Source organism: Podarcis raffonei, chromosome 8, assembly GCF_027172205.1.
Source record: "Podarcis raffonei isolate rPodRaf1 chromosome 8, rPodRaf1.pri, whole genome shotgun sequence".
Lineage (NCBI taxonomy): Eukaryota > Metazoa > Chordata > Lepidosauria > Squamata > Lacertidae > Podarcis > Podarcis raffonei.
The window spans coordinates 1,239,989-1,261,536 of record NC_070609.1 but is presented as its reverse complement, the minus strand read 5'-3'; the positions used below and the strand labels follow the sequence as shown (position 1 = coordinate 1,261,536).

Sequence of the window (21,548 nt, the reverse complement as noted above, 5' to 3'; positions counted from 1 at the left end):
GGGGCAGGGCCACCAGAGGTGCAAGGTGCTGAGCAGGGGGGAAGATCCTCCGGGGCAGATAAGACCCCCCCCCCATATTTTTTCCAGAGTCCTCTAAACTGCCCAGGCCTTCTTAAATGTATCTTCAAAGTGATTCAGGAAGTTGAAGTGGCTTCTGTCAGATGTTTTGTTTCTGTTCTTCTATCTGTCCTTGGCTGACTAAAGAGATGAGTGACATTGGAGATGGCACAGATACCAAGATTGGGCCAAACAAAATCCGTCCCAGAAAATAAGCAGGCTTTTTGAACCTCAGGCAGTGAACCCTGGAGGAAGGCCTCACATCTAACTCCCTTCAGTTCTTTCCCTGTTACAGGCATTAATTAGCACTGCTCCATAATTTGGGACTCCATTGCTTCCTGAGGCTCTAATCTGTTTGTCACTTAGTTGCAGGTGATGAGGAATTGGAGAAGGAGAATGAGGGAGACCACAACAAAAGTCAGATAGTGGGGAAGTCATATTCAGAGTATGGAGAGAGCTTCAGTCAGAACTCCCATTCCACTTTAAATCAAAGAAATCCCATTGAGAAGAAACCCCGTCAGTGCTTGGAATGTGGAAAAAGCTTCAGTCGAAAGGACAGTTTCACTTCCCATCACAGAATTCATACAGGGGAGAAACCTTATCACTGCTAGGAATGTGGAAAGAGCTTCAGTGACAGCCGCCAGCTTCCTGTCCATCAAAGAATTCATACAGGGGCGAAACCCTATCCAGGTTCATTGAGAAGGATTCATTGAGAAGGCCAAACTCGCGATCCATCAAAGCATTCAGAGTGAGGGGAAACAATTTCAGAAACCTTATGAGTGCCAAGAGTGTGGAGAGAACTTCAGTCGAAAGGACCATCTCACTTCCCATCACAGAAATCATCAGGGGAGAAACCCTATTAGTGCTTGAAATGTGGAAAGAGGTTCATTGAGAAGGCCAAACCCACGATCCATGAAAGAGTTCCCAGTGGGGGGAAACGATTTCAGTGCCAAGAGTGTGGAAAGAGCTTCAGTCACAGGGCCTGTCTTGCTTCCCATCAAAGAATTCACATTGGAGGCAAACTGTAGTAGTGGCTGTATACAGATTTAATTTTTGGAGACTTTAAATAATATGAGGGTGAAGTTTGCAGCCGGGTTCTTTGCCACATCTTGTGCCCAATAGGAATTCCTACTACGTACCCAGAGCTGGGACTTGCAAGTCCTTGGCCAAGCTTTTTAATATCTTCTTCACAGTGTCCTTTCTCTTGGCAGATCAAGATGAGCCAAGGTTGCAAGGTTTTTAGCTGGGGCAATTAGAATAGGATCCACCGTTTGACTATTGACTCAGAATCCTTAAAAGTATATTCTATAACTTTTTATTTATTTTTCTTTGTATATCATATTGTTGTTTTATTGCTATGGCCGGTGGCTGACCCAAATTATGATTTATTCCTTCAATACCTCCTTCACGTCATGACTGGTCTAAGTCCTTTCAGGATGTCCTTGGCATCAAAATGAAAGCCTATCTGGTGCCCGGAGAGCCTGGCGAGGAAAAGGCCTGCCGAGGGATGTCCTTGCAGAGCCTCTCTCCCTCTGGGCCTTTCCTGCTCCTTCTGGGGTGTTTGTTTGGTTTTTAGCCAAGAGAAGGCTTGCTCTTCTTGTCTCCTCTTCTCCCCCTCCTTGACTTCACAGCTCTGCTGCAGTCCCTTCCCAGATACAGAGTGATCTGGGGTGTCGCAGAATCCTAGAACTGGAGAATTCTGCAGGTCTGCCCAGAACTCATTGCACTGAGTTCAAGGGAACTTCTTCCCTGGTAGTTCCTCTGGGGATCTCCGTTCGACCGAGCTGATAAAGCTCATCTTCCGGAATCGCCTCCACGTGATTGACGACCTGAGCCTCTGATAAGGCTCCAGGCACATTCCCCATTCAGCAGAGTTTCCAGCACAGGGAAGAGACGAGAGGTTTGGGCTACATCGCTAGGAGTTTTATTATCTAGCTACGCAGGCAGAAAAATACATCCTCTCTCTGCGAGAGCAGAGAACAACTGAACAACAAAGGAACAAAGGAACAGGAATCCGTCTCCCGTGAGACTTCCAACAGTATGGAATGTGTGGAATATAGAAAGAGTCTTGTGACTCCAAAGCACTGCTCAGTGGCAAACCGAAACTACCAGTTCCGTCCAGCTGCCTGAATGGGAGAGAGAGGAAGCAGGGCTCCTCCAGGGACCTCCTAGCCCTGAAGTCTTTCCCTGCCGGCTGGCCATTATCAGAAAGACTCTTTGACTATTGGGGGTCTGGGTTGGCTCTTTCCCATGTGGGCCATTCCTTCTGCCGTGGGGCATGAGGTGAGTTTTACGTGTGTTTCTTTCATCACACTTAACTCATTACCATGTTTACATTGTTTACATTTTTCTGTGTTTTGATGTTTCCTTTGCCTTTAGAAGTATATTTTATACCTACTCACCACTTACTGAGTCTTGATGTATTAACCCAAGTGGTGAATAGTTATGGCAGAAAATTCTGTCGACAAAGGTGTGGAAAATTCCTATTCTTGAAAGTCACGAAATAGTCGTCATCTTGCCCCGCCCCCCCGCCCCATATGCCTAGCTTACCTGGCCTGCAGCGCAGGAGGTTGCATGGATCTTCTTCCTTCCGGATGCAATTGCGCAGCCTCCAGACCAAGCGCTGGCACCTCCCCTTGGGCTGATGTACAAAAGCCCAATGCACAACATGGATGGTGCTGCCCTACTCCTGCTCATGTTTAAACATCCCTTCTAGCCCTGAGGGGGCAAGAGAGAAAGGCTGAGCTGGTCAGAAGCAAACGTTGTAAATCTATGGTCCTCCTTTTTAAATGCAAAGAGCATTAAATGATAAATCGCATTGCAAAACCAAGAAATGGAAATGGACAGCTTCACCCATCGCAAGCGTCCACAAGCAGTGGTGGTTTCCGTTTTGGAGGAGGGACCATTCTTGTCCCCTTTCCCTTCAACTATACAAGGTTTTGTCAAGCCCACCCCAAACTCCTTCCGTCCAATCGGGGGGATGTTTGAGGGCAGTGAAGTCCCTTTCAGATCACTTCAGATATGAATCTCTCTTCACACCTGTTGTGACATGGGGTTTGTGATTTCAGCTCTCTTGACATAATATGCTGGAGACAGTTCTGTAGTAACACTTCTTTATTAAAGCAAACAAGACTGAGAACTGAGGAGGGGAGAGCTACATTTATAGGGACAGGGAACTAGCTAGAAAGGATACATTTTGGAGGGAACAATATCAGGCAATCACAGTCCTGCCTTTTGGAGGAAACCAGTAAGACAGAGGATCCAAATACAGCAGCTTAAATGAACCAAGAGTAGCTGTACCCTCTGGAACCAAAAGGCAGTTACTTTACCCTAATGCACATACAGACAATAATAATACAGATATAAAATCCTTTGACTCAATACACAACAACACCCTTCTCAGCATAATAATAATAATAATAATAATAATAATAATAATAATTTATTATTTATACCCCGCCGATCTGGCTGAGTTTGCCCAGCCACTCTGGGCGGCTCCCAATCAGTGTTAAAAACAGTACAGCGTTACATATTAAAAACTTCCCTGAACAGGGCTGCCTTAAGATGTCTTCTGAATGTCAGGTAATTATTTATCTCTTTGACATCTGATGGGAGGGCGTTCCACAGGGCGGGCGCCACTACCGAGAAGGCCCTCTGTCTGGTTCCCTGTAGCCATGCTTCTCGCAATGAGGGAACCACCAGAAGGCCTTCAGCGCTGGACCTCACTGACTGGGCTGAACGATGGGGGTGCAGACGCTCCTTCAGGTATACAGGACCGAGGCCGTTTAGGGCTTTAAAGGTCAGCACCAACACTTTGAATTGTGCTCGGAAACGTACTGGGATTTTCTCCTCACTTACAGGAACATTGGGAAGACAAGCTGGCCTTGTTGTGAGCCAGGTGTCCTAGAGAGACAGTGGGGAAAAGGGAGGTCCCACTCTGAAAGGCCCATGGAATCAAAGGGAGGCTGGGGAGGAGAACAGGTCCTCTCAGGAGTGGCTTCCGAGTGCCATGATGCGCTGGGGCAGGGCAGGGACAAATGCAGAGGGGCACTGCCTGCCAATCCAATTCCCCGAAATTCATCACCCATCCTGAGACCCTCAGAAGAAGATTCAGGAGGGGCCTGGGCCCCTGACCAGCTACGTGGCTGGATGGTCCTTTCCACCATTCCAGAGGCGAGTCCCTCCATCCGACCAGGGAGGGTGTTGCTTTACTTGCCAACAAGCAGGACACACACGCCTGTTTGTTGGCATCAGGCTGCAATAAGCTCAGGGGAAGTGGATGGTTGGGGCACCTAGGAGAATATCCTACACCCAAAGACACCCCATGTGGTTTAGCGGACGGACTAAGAGCCCTGGAGTGGGGAGACCTGGGCCCATTTGACCCCATGGCTAGGAGCTTTGGAGGGAGGTGGGGAAGATGGGGAGTGAGAGGAGCTGGTTCTGGGTGGAAAGATCCACTCTGAGGAAAAGATCACCAGCTAGAGAAAGGAGTCTCTGAGCCTAGTGGGAAGGACAGTGTGTGGTGTCCTGGGAGAGTAAATCAGGCCAGGAATGAACTGGGAGGCTGAGCCAGGAGAAGGAGGAGCTGGAAAGAGACCGGCTGCTGAGCTCTCATCCCAGTCAGGAGGGGAGAGATCCTTCTAGAAAGAGAAGACTCCCAAACCAGAGATCCCTTGGGTCTTTTGCTTGGAGTACCTTGGGAGTAGGGTAACTGGCAGAAAGCGCCACCTTGTTAAGAGCCAAAGTATTACGTGTGAAACAACAGAGAAAACCTTGAAGGGAAATAACATTGTAAACTGAAATATCCTAAGTTTTATCCACTCATGTCATAAACTTCCTTGTTAAATAAAATCGTTAATGTTTATTTGAAGAAATCCTGCCAGAGACTCCCAATTAGTGAGTTTTACCTCACGCGAGTTCCCCACAAGATAATCTGAGGTAATTGGAGGGAATTTGTGGAAATTGTTTTGTGGGGTGGGTGCACTATATTTAAGAGAGAGAACGGGCCCAAGGCTGCCGGGGGGGAAAGAGCCCTTGCGTCATCACATATTAATTGGTGGCAGGGGTGGCATACAAAGTTAAAACCCACACAGAAACGTACCCAGAGACACAGAACAACCAGTTTAAATGACCAGCAAGCGCCAAACCAAAGAGACTTCACACGCACACGCGCCCAGTCCCGGGTTCTGGGTCCTGCTTCTTCCCTGCCTCCTCCTCTCCGCCCGCTTGACGCCCCGGGCTCCTCCGCAGGGAGAGAGAAGGGTTAAGGGGAGCCGAGCTGGCTTCCTAGAGAGGACAGGAAAGGAAGGCGAGCCGCTCCTCCCCCCTCTGACGTCCCTTCCGGGCAGAGCGGCCTCGCCTTCGCCTGCCGGGCTCTGGTGGGTCTCCTCTCAGGGGAAGCCTGGGGAACTCCCTGCCCCGGGAGGCGGGAAAAGAGGCTGGGGGTCCGGGAGGGAGCAGAGGGACCTCAGGCCCTGGCCAGGGAGGTGGGACTGGAAGACAGTGAGGAGGGAGAAGGACATTAGGAGGGACATAATTGTGAGGGAGAAGGATATTAAGAGGGACATAATTATGAGGGAGAAGTGTATTAAGAGGGACATAATTGTGAGGGAGAAGTGTATTAAGAGGGACATAATTGTGAGGGAGAAGTGTATTAAGAGGGACATAATTATGAGGGAGAAGGACATTAAGAGGGACATAATTGTGAGGGAGAAGTGTATTAAGAGGGACATAATTGTGAGGGAGAAGGACATTAAGAGGGACGTAATTGTGAGGGAGAAGGACATTAGGAGGGACATAATTATGAGGAAGAAGTGTATTAAGAGGGACATGAGGGAGAAGGATATTAAGAGGGACATGAGGGAGAAGTACAGTAATACCTCTGCTTACAAACCGTCCTCCTTGCAAACGCTTTAGCTTCTCTCTCTATTCATAAATCTCTATGTAGGGCATTTCCCCTCCCTAATTCTTTATTTGTTTGACTAAACTGCGGGAGGCAGTGGATGACAGGAGTGCCTGGCGTGCTCTGGTCCAGGGGGTCACAAAGAGGCGGACACGACTAAACGACTACACAACAACAACAGGGTCGGTGGCAATCCAGCCCTGGTTCCTAGGAAGACTCATCCATGCTTCCTCAGGGAACATTCTTCTTCTCTTGGCTGTGTATTGATCTTACAATAGAATAGTGTGTTTGATTCGTAGGATTTGCTGCACCTTCCATTAGAACTTGGCAGAGGACCAAGGGGCTCCTTCTGATCTCTTGGAGACTTCCGGAGAGCCCAGATGGATGAGCAAGACTCAGCTGGCCCTGAAGCAGGAAGAGGCCACGCCCTGGAAACGGGGAGTAGTGGGGGATTCCATGAAGACGCCGTGCAGAAGATCCTGGGTGAGGAGGACACCCCTTGCTCAGAGGTGCAGAGCCAGCAGCTCAGTCAGTTCTGCTACCAGGAGGCCAAAGGACCCCGAGAGGTTTGCAGCCAATTCTACCACCTTTGCCGTCTATGGCTGAAGCCAGAAAGGCACACGAAAGCTGAGATGCTGGACCTGGTGATCTTGGAGCAGTTCCTGGCTGTCCTTCCTCTGGAGGTGGAGAACTGGGTGAGGGAATGCGGAGCGGAGACCACTTCCCAGGCGGTGGCTGTGGCCGAAGGTTTCCTCCTGAGTCAGGCAGAGGAGAGGAAGCAGGCAGAGCAGCAGGTGAGAGAGACTTTCCTCTGGATACTCCCAAGGGGCTCCAAAGAGGAGGGAGAATATTCCCAAATCATTTCCTAATGGCCCATCCTTTTTTGGAAAGCATCTAGGAACAGATCTTCTCCTTCTCCTTCTTGCTCTTCTTCCTCTTCTTCTTATTATTAATACCACACCCATGTGGCTGGGTGCCTTCCAGCACATATAAAAGCATAAGAAGGCATCAGGTGTCTTCTAAAAGTTATGCAGTTTTTTATCTCCTTCTCACCTGATGGGAGGGCATTCCCCAGGGTGGGGCCACTGTGGAGAAGGTCTTCTGCCTGGTTCCCTGTAACTTCACTTACCACAGTGAGGGAATCAGCAGAAGACCCTCCGAACTGGACCTCAGTTCATGGAGATGCTCCTTTGGGTATAGTGGGCCTTTGAGGCCAACACTTTGAATTGTGCTGGGAAATGTTCTGGGAGCCAGTGAAGATCCTTGAGGACCAATGTTTCATGGTCCTGGCAGCCAACCCCAGACACCAGTCTAGCAGAAGCAGGAAGCAGCTTTCACCTCTGTCCCCCGAAAGCGCTTGCCTCTGCCATTCCTTCTCTAACCCTTCTCCCCATTCTCTGTTTTGAATCCTTGTTGCTCTTTCAGAGGAAGGATCTTTTGGCAGAAATGGGTCTTGATTCTTCTGAGGCAGAGAAGACTCCGCTGGATGCCAGAGTGAGGCCTCTGGGTAAGGAGGAAGGAGTGTTTTCTCCCCCGTTTTGTCACATTCTCTTGGTTTTGAAACTAATCTCTGAGTTCTTTACATCTTTTGGGGGAAGACACCTGGAGCCCAGAGCTCGGGGGGGGGGAGAGGTGTATTTTTGCACAACTATTATATGAAATGGGTACAAATGAGTCCAAATGTACTCAGCAGGGGAGACATTTACGATAGTAATTTGATTAGTTTACAATTACAGTTCATTAATGGCCTCATTATAACAATGCGAAATTACAATACAATTAGTAATACCAATCTTTAAGGTACCAAATTATATAATATAGGTCGTCCCCCCCCCCCCCGCATGCTAAAACTGATGGTTTGATGATTTTCTTGATTTCTGCATTCCAAAATCTTATTAATTTCAATTACACTCCTGTCAAGATAACAATCCTTTATACAACAGCTGCAGTATTAATTACTTCCATTCGTATTGAAGCATCAAATAATATTTGTTGTTGTTTAGTCGTTTATTCGTGTCTGCCTCTTCGTGACCCCCTGGACCAGAGCACGCCAGGCACTCCTGTCTTCCACTGCCTCCCTCATGCTGGCACCTTCAAGAACACTGTCCCACCATCTCGTCCTCTGTCGTCCCCTTCTCCTTGTGCCCTCCATCTTTTCAACATCAGGGTCTTTTCCAGGGAGTCTTCTCTTCTCATGAGGTAGCCAAAGTCTTGGAGCCTCAGCTTCAGGATCTGTCCTTCCAGTGAGCACTCAGGGCTGATTCCCTTCCGAATGGAGAGGTTTGATCTTCTTGCAGTCCATGGGACTCTCAAGAGTCTCCTCCAGCACCAGAATTCAAAAGCATCCATTCTTTGGCGATCAGCCTTCTTGATGGTCCAGCTCTCACTTCCATACATCACTACTGAGAAAACCATAGCTTGAACTATACGGACCTTTGTTGGCAAGGTGATGTCTCTGCTTTTTAAGATGCTGTCTAGGTTTGTCATTGCTTTTCTCCCAAGAAGCAGGCGTCTTTTAATTTCGTGACTGCTGTCACCATCTGCAGTGATCATGGAGCCCAAGAAAGTAAAATCTCTCACTAATAATAAAAATAATAATAATAAATTTTATTTATATCCCACCCTCCCCAGCCGAATCCGGGCTCAGGGCGGCTAACAACAATCAAATAATCCAACATTCTAAAAACATCTCATTCTAAAAATTAATTAAAATCAAATTGATGGCAACCGTTAAGCAAAATTCTGTGCAGATTGCCAGAGGAGGGAGTCAGGCTACGCCCTGCCCAAAGGCCTGGTGGAACAGCTCTGTCTTGCAGGCCCTGCGGAAAGATGTCAGGTCCCGCAGGGCCCTAGTCTCTTGTGACAGAGCGTTCCACCAGATTGGAGCCGCAGCCGAGAAGGCCCTGGCTCTAGTTGAGGCCAGCCTAACCTCTCTGAGGCCTGGGACCTTCAAGATGTTTTTATTTGCAGACCGTAAGTTCCTCTGTGGGACATACCAGGAGAGGCAGTCCCATAGGTACGAGGGTCCTAGGCCGTATAGGACTTTAAAGGTTAAAACCAGCACCTTAAACCTGATCCTGTACTCCACCAGGAGCCAGTGCAGCTGGTATAATACTGGATGAATGTGATCCCGCAGCGAGGACCCTGTAAGGAGTCTCGCCGCGGCATTCTGCACCCGCTGGAGTTTCTGGGTCAGTCTCAAGGGCAGCCCCACGTAGAGCGAGTTACAATAATCCAGTCTGGAGGTGACCGTCGCGTGGATCACAGTGGCTAGGTCAGGGCGAGAGAGATAAGGAGCCAACTGCTTAGCGTGGCGGAGATGAAAAAATGCCGCCTTTGTTACAGCTGTAATCTGCTCCTCCATAGAGAGGGAGCTATCGAAGATTACAACCAAACTCTTAATGGACGGTGCTGGCACTAATTGTACCCCCGCAAAAGATGGGAGTTGCCCTCTCAATCCCATATCGTCCCGTCCCAGCCACAGGACCTCTGTCTTCGAAGGATTTAACTTCAACCGGCTCCCACGTAACCATCCAGCCACAGCTTCCAAACATCTGGTCAGTGTGTCTGGGGCCGAGTCAGGATGGCCATCCATCAACAGATAGTTGGGTGTCATCGGCATACTGATGGAAACCCAGCCCAAAACTCCGGACAAGCTGGGCGAGGGGGCACATAAAGATGTTGAAAAGCATCAGGGAGAGTATTGCACCCTGAGGCACTCCACACACCAAGGAGTGACGCGATGACAGTTCCCCCCCAAGCGCCACCCTCTGTCCCCGACCAGAGAGAAACGAGCGCAGCCATTGAAGGACTGTGTCATGACATTATGTTTGCTGACTGGGAGCAGTTATGGACCACCGGTATAAAGTTCACGGCATGTAATGCCTTAAGAGAGAATATTATGAAAATGATTTATAGGTGGTACATGACCCCAGTCAAGCTTGCAAAAATTTATCATTTGCCCAACAACAAATGCTGGAAATGTAATGAAACTGAAGGTACTTTCTATCACCTTTGGTGGACGTGCCCAAGGATTAAAGTCTTCTGGGAAACGATATATAATGAAATTAAGAAGGTGTACCTTTCATAAAAAACCAGAGGCTTTTCTCCTGGGCATGGTGGGCCAATTGGTGTCAAAGAAAGATAGGATGTTCTTTATGTATGCTACAACAGCAGCAAGAGTGTTACTAGCAAAGTATTGGAAGACACAAGAACTACCCACACTGGAAGAGTGGCAGACGAAGGTGATTGACTATATGGGACTGGCAGAGATGACGAGCAGAATCCGTGACCAAGGGAAAGAGACGGTGGAGGAAGACTGGAAGAAATTTAAACTTTATCTTAAAAATTCTTGTAAGATTATGGAGTGTTAAAATGTCATGGTTTAAGCATAGCAGATTTGCAGTGATAAATGATTGGACAAGAGGAAAGAAAAGGGTTAAAGAAAGGAATTAAAAAATTTGATTAGGGGTTGCTGAAAAATTTAAAATAGGGATGCAGAAAAGGGAGGCATGGGGAAGTCGCCGAAATTGGGTATGTGAAAAAAAAATTATGAAATTATACATGTTTATATGTCTGTTCGTTATTGTTTGTCTTTTGTATTGTTTTATATTACATGTTGAAAAACCAATAAAAATCTTATAAAAAAAATAATGAAGGACTGTGCCCTGGATCCCCATGTCGGCAAGGCGGTGGTCCAGGAGTCGTGATCGACCATGTCGAAGGCTGCTGACAGGTCTAGAAGAATCAGCAGCCCCGACCCGCCTCGATCCAGCTGCCTGCGGAGATCATCTGTTAGGGCGACCAGAGCCGTCTCGGTCCCATGACCAGCGCGGAAGCCGGACTGGAATGGATCCAAAGCCGATGTTTTATCCAGAAACCTGCCAAGCTGTTCAGCAACCGCTCTCTCAATCACCTTACCCAGGAATGGAAGATTCGAAACCGGGCGGTAATTGGATAGATCTAAGGGATCTAATGATGTTTTCTTTAAGAGCGGGCGCACCACTGCCTCCTTCAGTTCCCCTGGGAATATCCAGGTGCCAAGGGACAAATTGATGATATCCCCCAGGAGGGCCCGCACCTCGTCTGGACACGCTCTAATCAGCCAAGACGGGCACGGGTCGAGAGGACAGGTGGTGGGCTTTCCAGCTCGGAGGAGTCTGTCCACGTTGGCTGGGGATATCCGGTCAAAGTGGTCCAATACTGGACCCGAGGACATTCGAGGGGCCTCCAGTTCCTTTATTGTATCCAAATTGGCAGGGAGGTCATGGCAGAGCAACAAGACCTTCTCCGCAAAAAAGCTCGCAAATGCCTCACAGCTGTGTGTCAAATTGTTATTTAAATTTGGCTGTCCTTCAAGGGACGTTAAAGACCTAATTATACTAAATAATTGCGCCGGGCGAGAGCTAGCGGAGACAATGGAGGCCGAGAAGTAGGACTTCTTAGCGGCCTTCACTGCCATCTCGTAGGTTTTCATAAAAACCCTATAAGATGTTCTTGAGGCTCCGTCACGGGCACCCCGCCATACTCGCTCTAGCCGTCTGAGGTCCCGCTTCATTTTCTGAAGCTCCTCGGTAAACCAGGGAGCCCGGTTTCTGCGGGGTCGCACAGGGCGCTTCGGTGCGATCTCATCGATGGCTGGCAGGAGCTGGATATTCCAGCCCTCAACAAGCTCAGTCAATGAGTCGCCAGGGGGGGGCAAGGTCCCGCAAGGCTTGACGGAATCTATCAGGGTCTAATCGGAATCTAATTGGCTCGCCATCTAAGCAGGGTGGGGGTGGAAAGTCAAGCCTGGCTTTCAGAGCGTAGTGATCAGACCATGGCACCTTCATCGAAGGAGACATGATCACATCTATACCGACGCCAAAGATCAAATCCAGCGTGTGGCCTGCTTGATGTGTGGGGCCCGAAACAAACTGGGAGAGCCCTAGTGTCGCCATGGAAGACACCAGGTCCAGAGCCTGTGAGGAGGGAGTGGCATCAGCATGGATGTTGAAGTCCCCCAATACCAATAGGTTAGGGAACTCCAAGGCCCAGCCGGCCACCGCCTCCAATAGGCCTGACAGGGTGGCTGCTGGTGCGCTAGGTGGCCGGTACACCAGCCAGACAGCCAAGCTCTCCTCGGAGCCCCACACTAGGCCAACACATTCAATGCCGGGGATCGATGGCGATGGTAGAGCCCTGAAAGAACAATCTTCCCGGATTAATAATGCCACCTCTCCCCCCTGGCCCACAGTCCACTGGTGGAGAACGGAGAAACCCGGGGGCGCCTTCTCTCGTAAGGTAACAGTTTCCCCTTCGCGCACCCAGGTCTCCGTCACACAAGCCAGGTCGACACCCTGCGAGGTAAAGAAATCTCGCAGGGTGGCGGTTTTGTTGCCTATAGACCTGGCATTGCACAGCACCAGTGACGGAGGTAAGTAATCCTTGCTCACCCTACCCTCGTCCCTCGGGATGGGGGGCAGATTGGAAGGGGTACGAGCATATCCGTATCTCGATCCCCTTCGCCTATAACATTTGCCCCCACCGCCATACCTCCCTCGCCCCTCCAGGGTAGCAATCCCAAGCCTCATACTAGCCTCCATTTACGAAATAGAAAAACAAAACAAAAACAATTATACCTAAACAAAACCAATCCCCACCCCACTCAATATCCAACCCCAAACCAAAATAAAATGGAACAAAATAAAAATACATGAATAAAAACCACTGTTCACGGTGGTACAACCAAGTAAAAAGTAAAAACACCTTTAAAACACTTTAAAATATATAAAATCATTTTTAACATTTGCTGCAGCAGCATCAGTGTCCTTAAAGCTGTGGTGGAGGTGAGTCTGGGCCCCGCCCCCTAGGCCAGGTGGAATTAGCCTGAGGAGGGAGCGGCCTTCCCCCACACTCACGGTGCAGCAGCAGTGTCCCAGTGCCTCAATGAGGCCTCCTCAAGCTGTGGCGGAGGTGAGTCTGGGCCCCGCCCCCTAGGCCAGGTGGAATTAGCCTGAGGAGGGAGCGGCCTTCCCCAACACTCACGGTGCAGCAGCAGCAAATGAGGCACTCCAGCTGTATCCTTACTCTTCCCATGTGTGGCAATCTTTCTGTTCATGATGTTTCTTCCTGTCCTTGTAAAATGTTCTGTCTATCTTTTCCTGGTTGTTGCTATTCTCCATCAATCCTTGGGCGGAGCTAATATCCCATTGTGGTTTCAGAAATTCTCCATCGCTCTGTCCTGTCCTTCGTTGTTTGGCAACTTTAACAGCAGCTGCAAAAATCACACTATCCCAATAAATAATCAGTTTTTTGCCATTTTTCTTATCTGCCTGGGAAGGGGAGGGATCCGTCAAACTGCAAATGACTCAGTAATGAACCTTATCAGCTCCTACACAACTTTCAGATTCCTTACATCCCTCTGTCTGGCCTTAGATAAATGCGCATTTATCCAATTACCGTATTTTTCGCTCTATAAGACGCACCAGACCACAAGACGCACCTAGTTTTTGGAGGAGGAAAACAAGAAAAAAAATATTCTGAATCTCAGAAGCCAGAACAGCAAGAGGGATCAGTGTGCAGTGAAAGCAGCAATCCCTCTTGCTGTTCTGGCTTCTGGGATAGCTGCGCAGCCTGCATTAGCTCCATAAGACGCGCACACACTTCTCCTTACTTTTTAGGAGGGAAAAAGTGAGTCTTATAGAGCAAAAAATACAGTAATTAAATTCCAAGTCCTTTTAGCATTAATCAGTTCAGTTTGTATATAATAAAGGATGGGGAAGAGTCAGCTCTAATTTTCCATCGTAAACATTTTGCAAAATAGAGCTTCCCTCCCTTTTTCCTTTTTGTTTTTACAAAGTCTACTCTCAAATTCAAACCTTAAAGACCTTGCAGCTGGTTCAATTCCGCAGTTTATTATCTCATCTCTTCCAGCAACACCTGTACATTAGTCCAAACTGAGCTCTGATTGACAGGAGAACCTCTGCTTCTTAATGGCAGCGAAGGAGGGTTTTCGGCAGGCGAAGGGCTTTTGCACTCAGCGCCTCCCTGCCTCCCGCAATCCATGCCGGAGCCGGAACCTGGTACCAAGATGAACTGGGAGTGAAGCCCGTTCCCCCCTGTCCCTGGGGGAAACTTGCAAGGAGAATTACCCTCAGTCATCCTTGTTTTTCATTTGCCAACGATCTCCCGCTGCCTCCATTAAGGCAGAGTGGAACCGGAAGCTAGCAGGGGAGACTTGGACGAAGCCCCATCTGCACTTAGAGATGCACTGTTTCACCTCTGAGAGAAGCAGGCGCTCACGGTTTCCACTTACCTTTGTCTCTCCCAGGTGACGGAATGATGCCACCAAGACCTGCTCCTTTATCTTTTCATGGTGGTGGAGGGGAGGCAGCAGCTGTGGACCCAGATCAGGTAGGGGGAAGGAGCCTTGTGGGGAAGGAGCGCTGGGATGCAGACTGGCTGGACACAGTTGAATGCAGAGGAATGGTGGGAGGAGCCAGAGAAGAGGGAGCTGACTGGGAGGAGGAGGAGGAGGAGGAGGTGTCTGAAGCTGGAGAGGGAAGAGGACTGAGGGAGCAGAGGGAGTCTGTGGCAGAGAGCAGCCCAGACTCCGAGGCAGAAGCTGCAGCAGGAGAGAGGGATGAGGAAGGCAGAGAGGGGTCCGGCCGCTGTAGAAAACAACAGAGCCAAGTGAATGTTCTCTAAGAGGACAGCCTTTTCCCTGTTCTGTTAGGGTCCAGTGTGCTTTGAAGATGTAGCTGTCCATTTCACTGATGAGGAGTGGGCGTTGCTGGATCCTGACCAGAGAGCTCTCCATAAGGAAGTCATGGATGAGAATCGTGGGATCTTGGACTCTCTCGGTAAGGCTCCCTATTGGATCATCCTATCTGTTTTGTAATTCAAGACATCTCTCTATGTGACGTTCCTCTGATATTTTGATGGGGCTCAACAGCGCCACCCACAGCACCTGGGATGTTAACACTCCCACAGCAAACCTTGGAGGGACGGCTATTGATTGTTTTCCCTGTGTATATTCTTCCTCCAGTTCTGTCATTTAAAACCATGATCAGGCTGTCTGAAGTGCCCAGGCCTTCTTAAAAGTAGGATTCAGAGTGATTTGGGATGTTGAAGTAGCTTCAGTCAAGTTTCCTGCTTTTGTTCTTCCTTCTGTCTCGCTGGTTGACCAAAGAGTCGCTTGACATTGGAGATGGCACAGATTCCACGACTCAACCAAGCAAACTCCATCCCAAAACAGAGCCAGGCTTTTTGAATCTCAGGCAGTGAACCCTGTAGTAACAATAATGATAATTTTATTATTTTCACCCTGCCCATCTGACTGGGTGGCCCCAGCCACTCTGGGCAACTTCCAACAAATTCGGGTGAAGAACTTAATTCGTTCTGAAGGTCTGTTCTTAACCTGAAACTGTTCTTAACCTGAAGCACCACTTTAGCTCATTGGGCCTCCTGCTGCTGCTGTTAGTGAAGTCTGTAACCTGAAGCGTATGTAACCTGAAGCGTATGTAACCCGAGGTAACACTGTACAGTGGTGCCCCGCAAGACGAATGCCTCGCAAGACGAAAAACTCGCTAGACGAAAGTGTTTTCCGTTTTTTGAGTCGTTCCGCAAGACGAATTTCCCTATGGGCTTGCTTTGCAAGACGAAACGTCTTGCGAGTTCTTGCGAGTTTGTTTCCTTTTTCTTAAAGCCGCTAAGCCGTTAATAGCCGTTAATAGCCGCTAAGCGGTTATTAGCCGCTAAGCCGCTAATAGCCGTGCTTCGCAAGACGAAAAAACCACAAGACGAAGAGACTCGTGGAACGGATTAATTTCGTTTTGCGAGGCACCACTGTATATCTTAATTTTGGACAGGGAACTTTCCCGCTTTGGCCACCTTTTAAATACCATATTTTTCGCTCCATAGGACACACTTTTTCTGTCTTAAAAACTAAGGGGGAAAGTCTGGACGTCCCATGGAGCGAATGCAGGGGGGGCAGGCAGGAAAAGCCCCCAAGAGCCACACACAAGCTTCGCGCGGGTCTTGCGGGCTTTTCCCCAGGAGGGAGAAGGGACTGACGCGGCCAGTCAGTCCCTTCTCCCTCCTCTAGAAAAGCCTTGCGCAACCTCTCCAGCCGGGGGGGAGGCTGCGCAAGGCTAAAGAGGAAGCCAGGGCAGCGAGCGCGATCCTCTTTAGCCTTGCACGCCTCTCCAGCTGCGGGAGGCTGTGCGAGGCTAAAGAAGCCAACTTTTTAAAAATCTCTCTATCTCTACCTCTTTCTATCTCACCCCCTTCTTTTCCTCTGGAAAAGGTTTAGCTCCTGGCTGGAGAGGTTGAGCGGCTATGGATCCCGCTTGCTGTCTTGCTTTCTTTGCTCTTTGGGACTGGGGGGGGCGGGCTTCCCCTGCAGCCCTGAGAAGCTCTGGGAGAAGCGGACAGGCTGTGCACATCGTGTCCGTGGCTCTTTGGGGCTGGGGGGGAATAATATTTTCCCCCTTGATTTCCCCCTCTAAAAACTAGGTGCGTTCTGTGGTCCGGTGCGTCCAATAGAGCGAAAAATACGGTAATAATAAAAGCACATTTTATTTATGAAGATAGTACAGATCCATATTTAAATTTGAACAAAATGACATTACCAGGTTAAGCTGTACTTTTAAAAACTAGAGAGAAAACATAATATTCAACTAGATTTGTATACGAAACTAGACATTTTGCAGAACAAAAGGAACATTATAACATCTAACTCCCTTCAGTTCTTCGCCTCTCCCAAGCATTAATGAGCATTGTTCCATAATTTGGGACTGCACTTCTTCCCGAGACTCTAATCCGTTTGCCTCTTTGTTTCAGGTGGTGATGAATTGGAAATGAAGAACAAGGGAGACTACAACGAAATCTACACAGTGGAGGAGCCATATCAGGATTCAGACTGTGGAGAGAGCTTCAGGCAGAGCTCCCATTCCACTTCCCATCAAAGAAATCCCCTTGAGAAGAAACACTATCAGTGCTTGGAATGTGGAAAGAGCTTCACTCGGAGTGCCCATCTCACATCCCATCGTAGAATTCATACAGGGGAGAAACCATATCACTGCTTGGAGTGTGGAAAGAGCTTCACTGCTAGCTCCTCTCTTACCTCCCATCAAAGAATTCATACAGGGGAGAAACCATATCACTGCTTGGAGTGTGGAAAGAGCTTCACTGCTAGCTCCTCTCTCACTTCCCATCAAAGAATTCATACAGAGGAGAAACCCTATCAGTGCGTGGAATGTGGAAAGAGCTTCAATCAGAGGGCCCATCTCACTTCCCATCAAAGGATTCATACAGGAGAGAAACCCTATCAGTGCTTGGAATGTGGAAAAAGCTTCAGGACAAGCTCTGAACTCACATCCCATCAAAGAATTCATACAGGGGAGAAACCCTATCACTGCTTGGAGTGTGGAAAGAGCTTCAGGACAAGCTCCTCTCTCACCTCCCATCAAAGAATTCATACAGGGGAGAAACCCTTTCAGTGCATGGAATGTGGAAAGAGCTTCAATCGGAGTGCCCATCTCACTTCCCATCAAAGGATTCATACAGGGGAGAAACCCTATCAGTGTGTGGAGTGTGGAAAGAGCTTCACTGATAGCTCCTCTCTCACTTCCCATCAAATAATTCATACAGGGGAGAAACCCTATCAGTGTGTAGAATGTGGAAAGAGCTTCAGTCAGAGGGCCCATCTCACTTCCCATCAAATGATTCATACAGGGGAGAAACCCTTTCAGTGCGTGGAATGTGGAAAGAGCTTCACTCGGAGTGCCAATTTCACTTCCCATCAAAGGATTCATACAGGGCAGAAACCCTATCAGTGCATGGAATGTGGAAAGAGCTTCACTGATAGATCCTCTCTCACCTCGCATCAAAGAATTCATACAGAGGAGAAACCCTATCAGTGCGTGGAATGTGGAAAGAGCTTCAGTCAGAGGGCCCATCTCACTTCTCATCAAAGGATTCATACAGGGGAGAAACCCTATCAGTGCTTGGAGTGTGGAAAGAGCTTCACTGCTAGCTCCTCTCTCACCTCCCATCAAAGAATTCATACAGGGGAGAAACCCTTTCAGTGCATGGAATGTGGAAAGAGCTTCAATCGGAGTGCCCATCTCACTTCCCATCAAAGAATTCATACAGGGGAGAAACCCTATCAGTGTGTGGAGTGTGGAAAGAGCTTCACTGATAGCTCCTCTCTCACTTCCCATCAAATAATTCATACAGGGGAGAAACCCTTTCAGTGCGTAGAATGTGGAAAGAGCTTCAATCAGAAGGCCCATCTCACTTCCCATCAAAGGATTCATACAGGGGAGAAACCCTTTCAGTGCGTGGAATGTGGAAAGAGCTTCACTCGGAGTGCCAATTTCACTTCCCATCAAAGGATTCATACAGGGGAGAAACCCTATCAGTGCATGGAATGTGGAAAGAACTTCACTGATAGCTCCTCTCTCACCTCCCATCAAAGAATTCATACAGGGGAGAAACCCTATCAGTGCGTGGAATGTGGAAAAAGCTTCAGGACGAGCTTTGAACTCACTTTGCATCAAAGGATTCATACAGGGGAGAAACCCTATCACTGCTTGGAGTGTGGAAAAAGCTTCAGTCACAGGTACAATCTCACTTCCCATCGTAGAATTCATACAGGGGAGAAACCCTTTCAGTGCTTAGAATGTGGAAAAAGCTTCAGTCGGAGTGCCAAGCTCACTTCCCATCAAAGGATTCATACAGGGGAAAACCCCTATCATTGTCTGGAATGTGGAAAGAGCTTTACCAGGAAAGAAAGTCTCACAGCCCATCACAAAATCCACACGGGAGAAACCCTAACAGTGCCTGGAATGTGGAAAGAGCTTCAGTCAAAGCAACAATCTCATTTCCCATCAGAAAATTCACACAGGGTAGAAACTATTTCAGTGCCAAGAGTGTGATCGGAGGGATTTATGAAAGTCTGGTCTCATTTTTAAAGTTCTTAACACAATTGGAGCTCTTAAAAGGACTTTGAGCTCCCTGAAAAAGCTAAAATCAAGACAGGTTTGCGGTCTTGACTATGCTACCACTCAGTGGATTTGTAACTGGCTGATTGACCGAACCCAAAGGGTGCTCATCAATGGTTCCTCTTCATCCTGGAGAAGAGTGACTAGTGGGGTGCCACAGGGTTCTGTCTTTGGCCCGGTCTTATTCAACATCTTTATCAACGACTTGGATGATGGACTCAAGGGCATCCTGATCAAATTTGCAGATGACACCAAACTGGGAGGGGTGGCTAACACCCCAGAGGACAGGATCACACTTCAAAACGACCTTGACAGATTAGAGAACTGGGCCAAAACAAACAAGATGAACTTTAACAGGGAGAAATGTAAAGTATTGCACTTGGGCAAAAAAAACGAGAGGCACAAATACAAGATGGGTGACACCTGGCTTGAGAGCAGTACATGTGAAAAGGATCTAGGAGTCTTGGTTGACCACAAACTTGACATGAGCCAACAGTGTGACGCGGCAGCTAAAAAAGCCAATGCAATTCTGGGCTGCATCAATAGGAGTATAGCATCTAGATCAAGGGAAGTAATAGTGCCACTGTATTCTGCTCTGGTCAGACCTCACCTGGAGTACTGTGTCCAGTTCTGGGCACCACAGTTCAAGAAGGACACTGACAAACTGGAACGTGTCCAGAGGAGGGCAACCAAAATGGTCAAAGGCCTGGAAACGATGCCTTATGAGGAACGGCTAAGGGAGCTGGGCATGTTTAGCCTGGAGAAGAGGAGGTTAAGGGGTGATATGATAGCCATGTTCAAATATATAAAAGGATGTCACATAGAGGAGGGAGAAAGGTTGTTTTCTGCTGCTCCAGAGAAGCAGACACGGAGCAATGGATCCAAACTACAAGAAAGAAGATTCCACCTAAACATTAGGAAGAACTTCCTGACAGTAAGAGCTGTTTGACAGTGGAATTTGCTGCCAAGGAGTGTGGTGGAGTCTCCTTCTTTGGAGGTCTTTAAGCAGAGGCTTGACAACCATATGTCAGGAGTGCTCTGATGGTGTTTCCTGCTTGGCAGGGGGTTGGACTCGATGGCCCTTGTGGTCTATTCCAACTCTAGGATTCTATGATTCTATAAGTTCGTTTCTCTTTGAAGGAAAATATTTCTTCTACTCTGAGCCGCTTAAAGAGAATTGGATTCCTGCAAGACAACCACTCTTATCTGGACGTCTAAATTGCTATGTCCTCTTGGACACATTATTTCTTTTTTTCTTTTTTATGGTTCCTCTCTTAAAGTAATTATTTGGTTTATTTGTTTAATTCGAATCTTAATTTAAGAAATTGGATTTCATGTTAAACATCTTGTGTGTGTTGGGTATCAGGCTGGAAGGAAGAGGGAGGGCTGGAAAAATCCAGGAAACAGGATGTCTTGGGAAAGAGTTATTCTGTGACCTTGACAAACTGATAAGGTGCTGTTGGAAAATAGGCTGCTTTGAGAACAAGGGAGAGGGAGATTTTGAATATGGCAGTTCAGAAACAGTTTACACCAGGCCTGTGTTAAATTTGGAGAAGCTATTAGCCCGAATTGATGAAAATAATGAAATGGAGACAAATTTGACCGCTAAAGTAGAGACACTGGCAAAGAAAACAGAAGCACTAGATGTCTCCATGAAAGGAAGGGAAGAGAAGTCTGAAAAGCTGGAAAAGAAGACAAAAAATGGAAATCAGAACAGGAGACGCTTAGGATTGATGTGGGCGGTTTGGGTGGGAGATAAGAGGCAATTGCGGGCGCTTTGGCGGTCCTTGAGATGAGACAGAAAGCCCGGCCTCTGAGACGGAGAGGAGGGAGGAGAGCAGGATTTTAGCAAAGTGGCTGGGAGTGGAAGAGGAATTCATGGAGGAGGCGCCCTCTCCTCACAGCCGGGGGTGGTGGTTTTTGGGTAGAAAACCAATGTGAATAAATCCCCCCAGTGCCACCCCCTGGCCGGTCTTCCTGTCTCCCTCTCCCTGTGCCCCCACCCCGCCCCAATCAAAGTCCCAGCCAGCAGCTGCCCTCCAGGCCTTCCTCCGCCCATCTTGGGGCCTCAAGGCATGCAGGCAGAATTTGGTGGGGGGCCAGGCTGGGCTCAGAGGTCTGCTTTCCTCTCCTTCCACTGGGAAGCTTGTCTACTAACTAATGGATAAAGGGTTGTTTGGAAGACTCAGCCCTCTCTACCCCCCACCCTGTTTTAAGGAAAACCCGCAGGAGGAGCGGGTAAGGGAGGCAGAACTAGGAAGTCCAGAAGTGGCCGAGGCCGAGCAGCCACAGGAACCAGAACCACAACCGAGTGGACCAGCAGCGTCCAACCCAACGACCCCGTCACAACCGGCAGCCCTGGAACAAGAGCCAGAACCAGGAACCCCTACTGAGACACCCAAGACCACAAGGCATACGTAGGTGACTGGCATATCTCAACGACTACGAATGCTAACCTTCTGGGCGCAACAGGAACGTAGAGGGGAGGGGGCTTATGTACTAAGCTTGGATCCTAGAACAATAGGCAAGTAGGATCCTAAAATGCAACAACTGATTGGCCTGCAGGAAAAGACCAATCAGGCTCCAGGAGGGAAGCAGAA

At 48.5% G+C, this 21,548-nt stretch overlaps 1 protein-coding gene and 1 long non-coding RNA gene across 8 annotated transcripts in view; both read left to right on the top strand.

Annotated features, from left to right (window-relative positions):
* Positions 1-20,254, top strand: part of LOC128420151 (zinc finger protein 665-like) — a 90,308-nt gene extending 70,054 nt beyond the window's left edge. For 4 of the 7 annotated variants that reach the window (XM_053401653.1, XM_053401654.1, XM_053401656.1 and 1 more), the window contains 5 exons: positions 6,259-6,753; positions 7,385-7,466; positions 14,271-14,353; positions 14,676-14,802; positions 16,784-20,254. In XM_053401653.1, the coding sequence (XP_053257628.1) occupies positions 6,340-6,753; positions 7,385-7,466; positions 14,271-14,353; positions 14,676-14,802; positions 16,784-18,882 (2,805 nt within the window). In that variant the 5' untranslated portion in view covers positions 6,259-6,339 and the 3' untranslated portion in view covers positions 18,883-20,254. Of the gene's footprint in view, positions 1-5,330; positions 5,436-6,242; positions 6,754-7,384; positions 7,467-14,270; positions 14,354-14,675; positions 14,803-16,783 lie in introns of those variants that run through there. The other 3 variants (XM_053401650.1, XM_053401652.1, XM_053401657.1) reach the window with 3 other exon arrangements.
* On the top strand, positions 2,162-4,931 carry LOC128420192 (uncharacterized). The gene is made up of 2 exons (XR_008331993.1): positions 2,162-2,340; positions 3,918-4,931. It is a non-coding gene; the product is annotated as an uncharacterized LOC128420192 (long non-coding RNA).
* Positions 20,255-21,548: the final 1,294 nt, after the last annotated feature.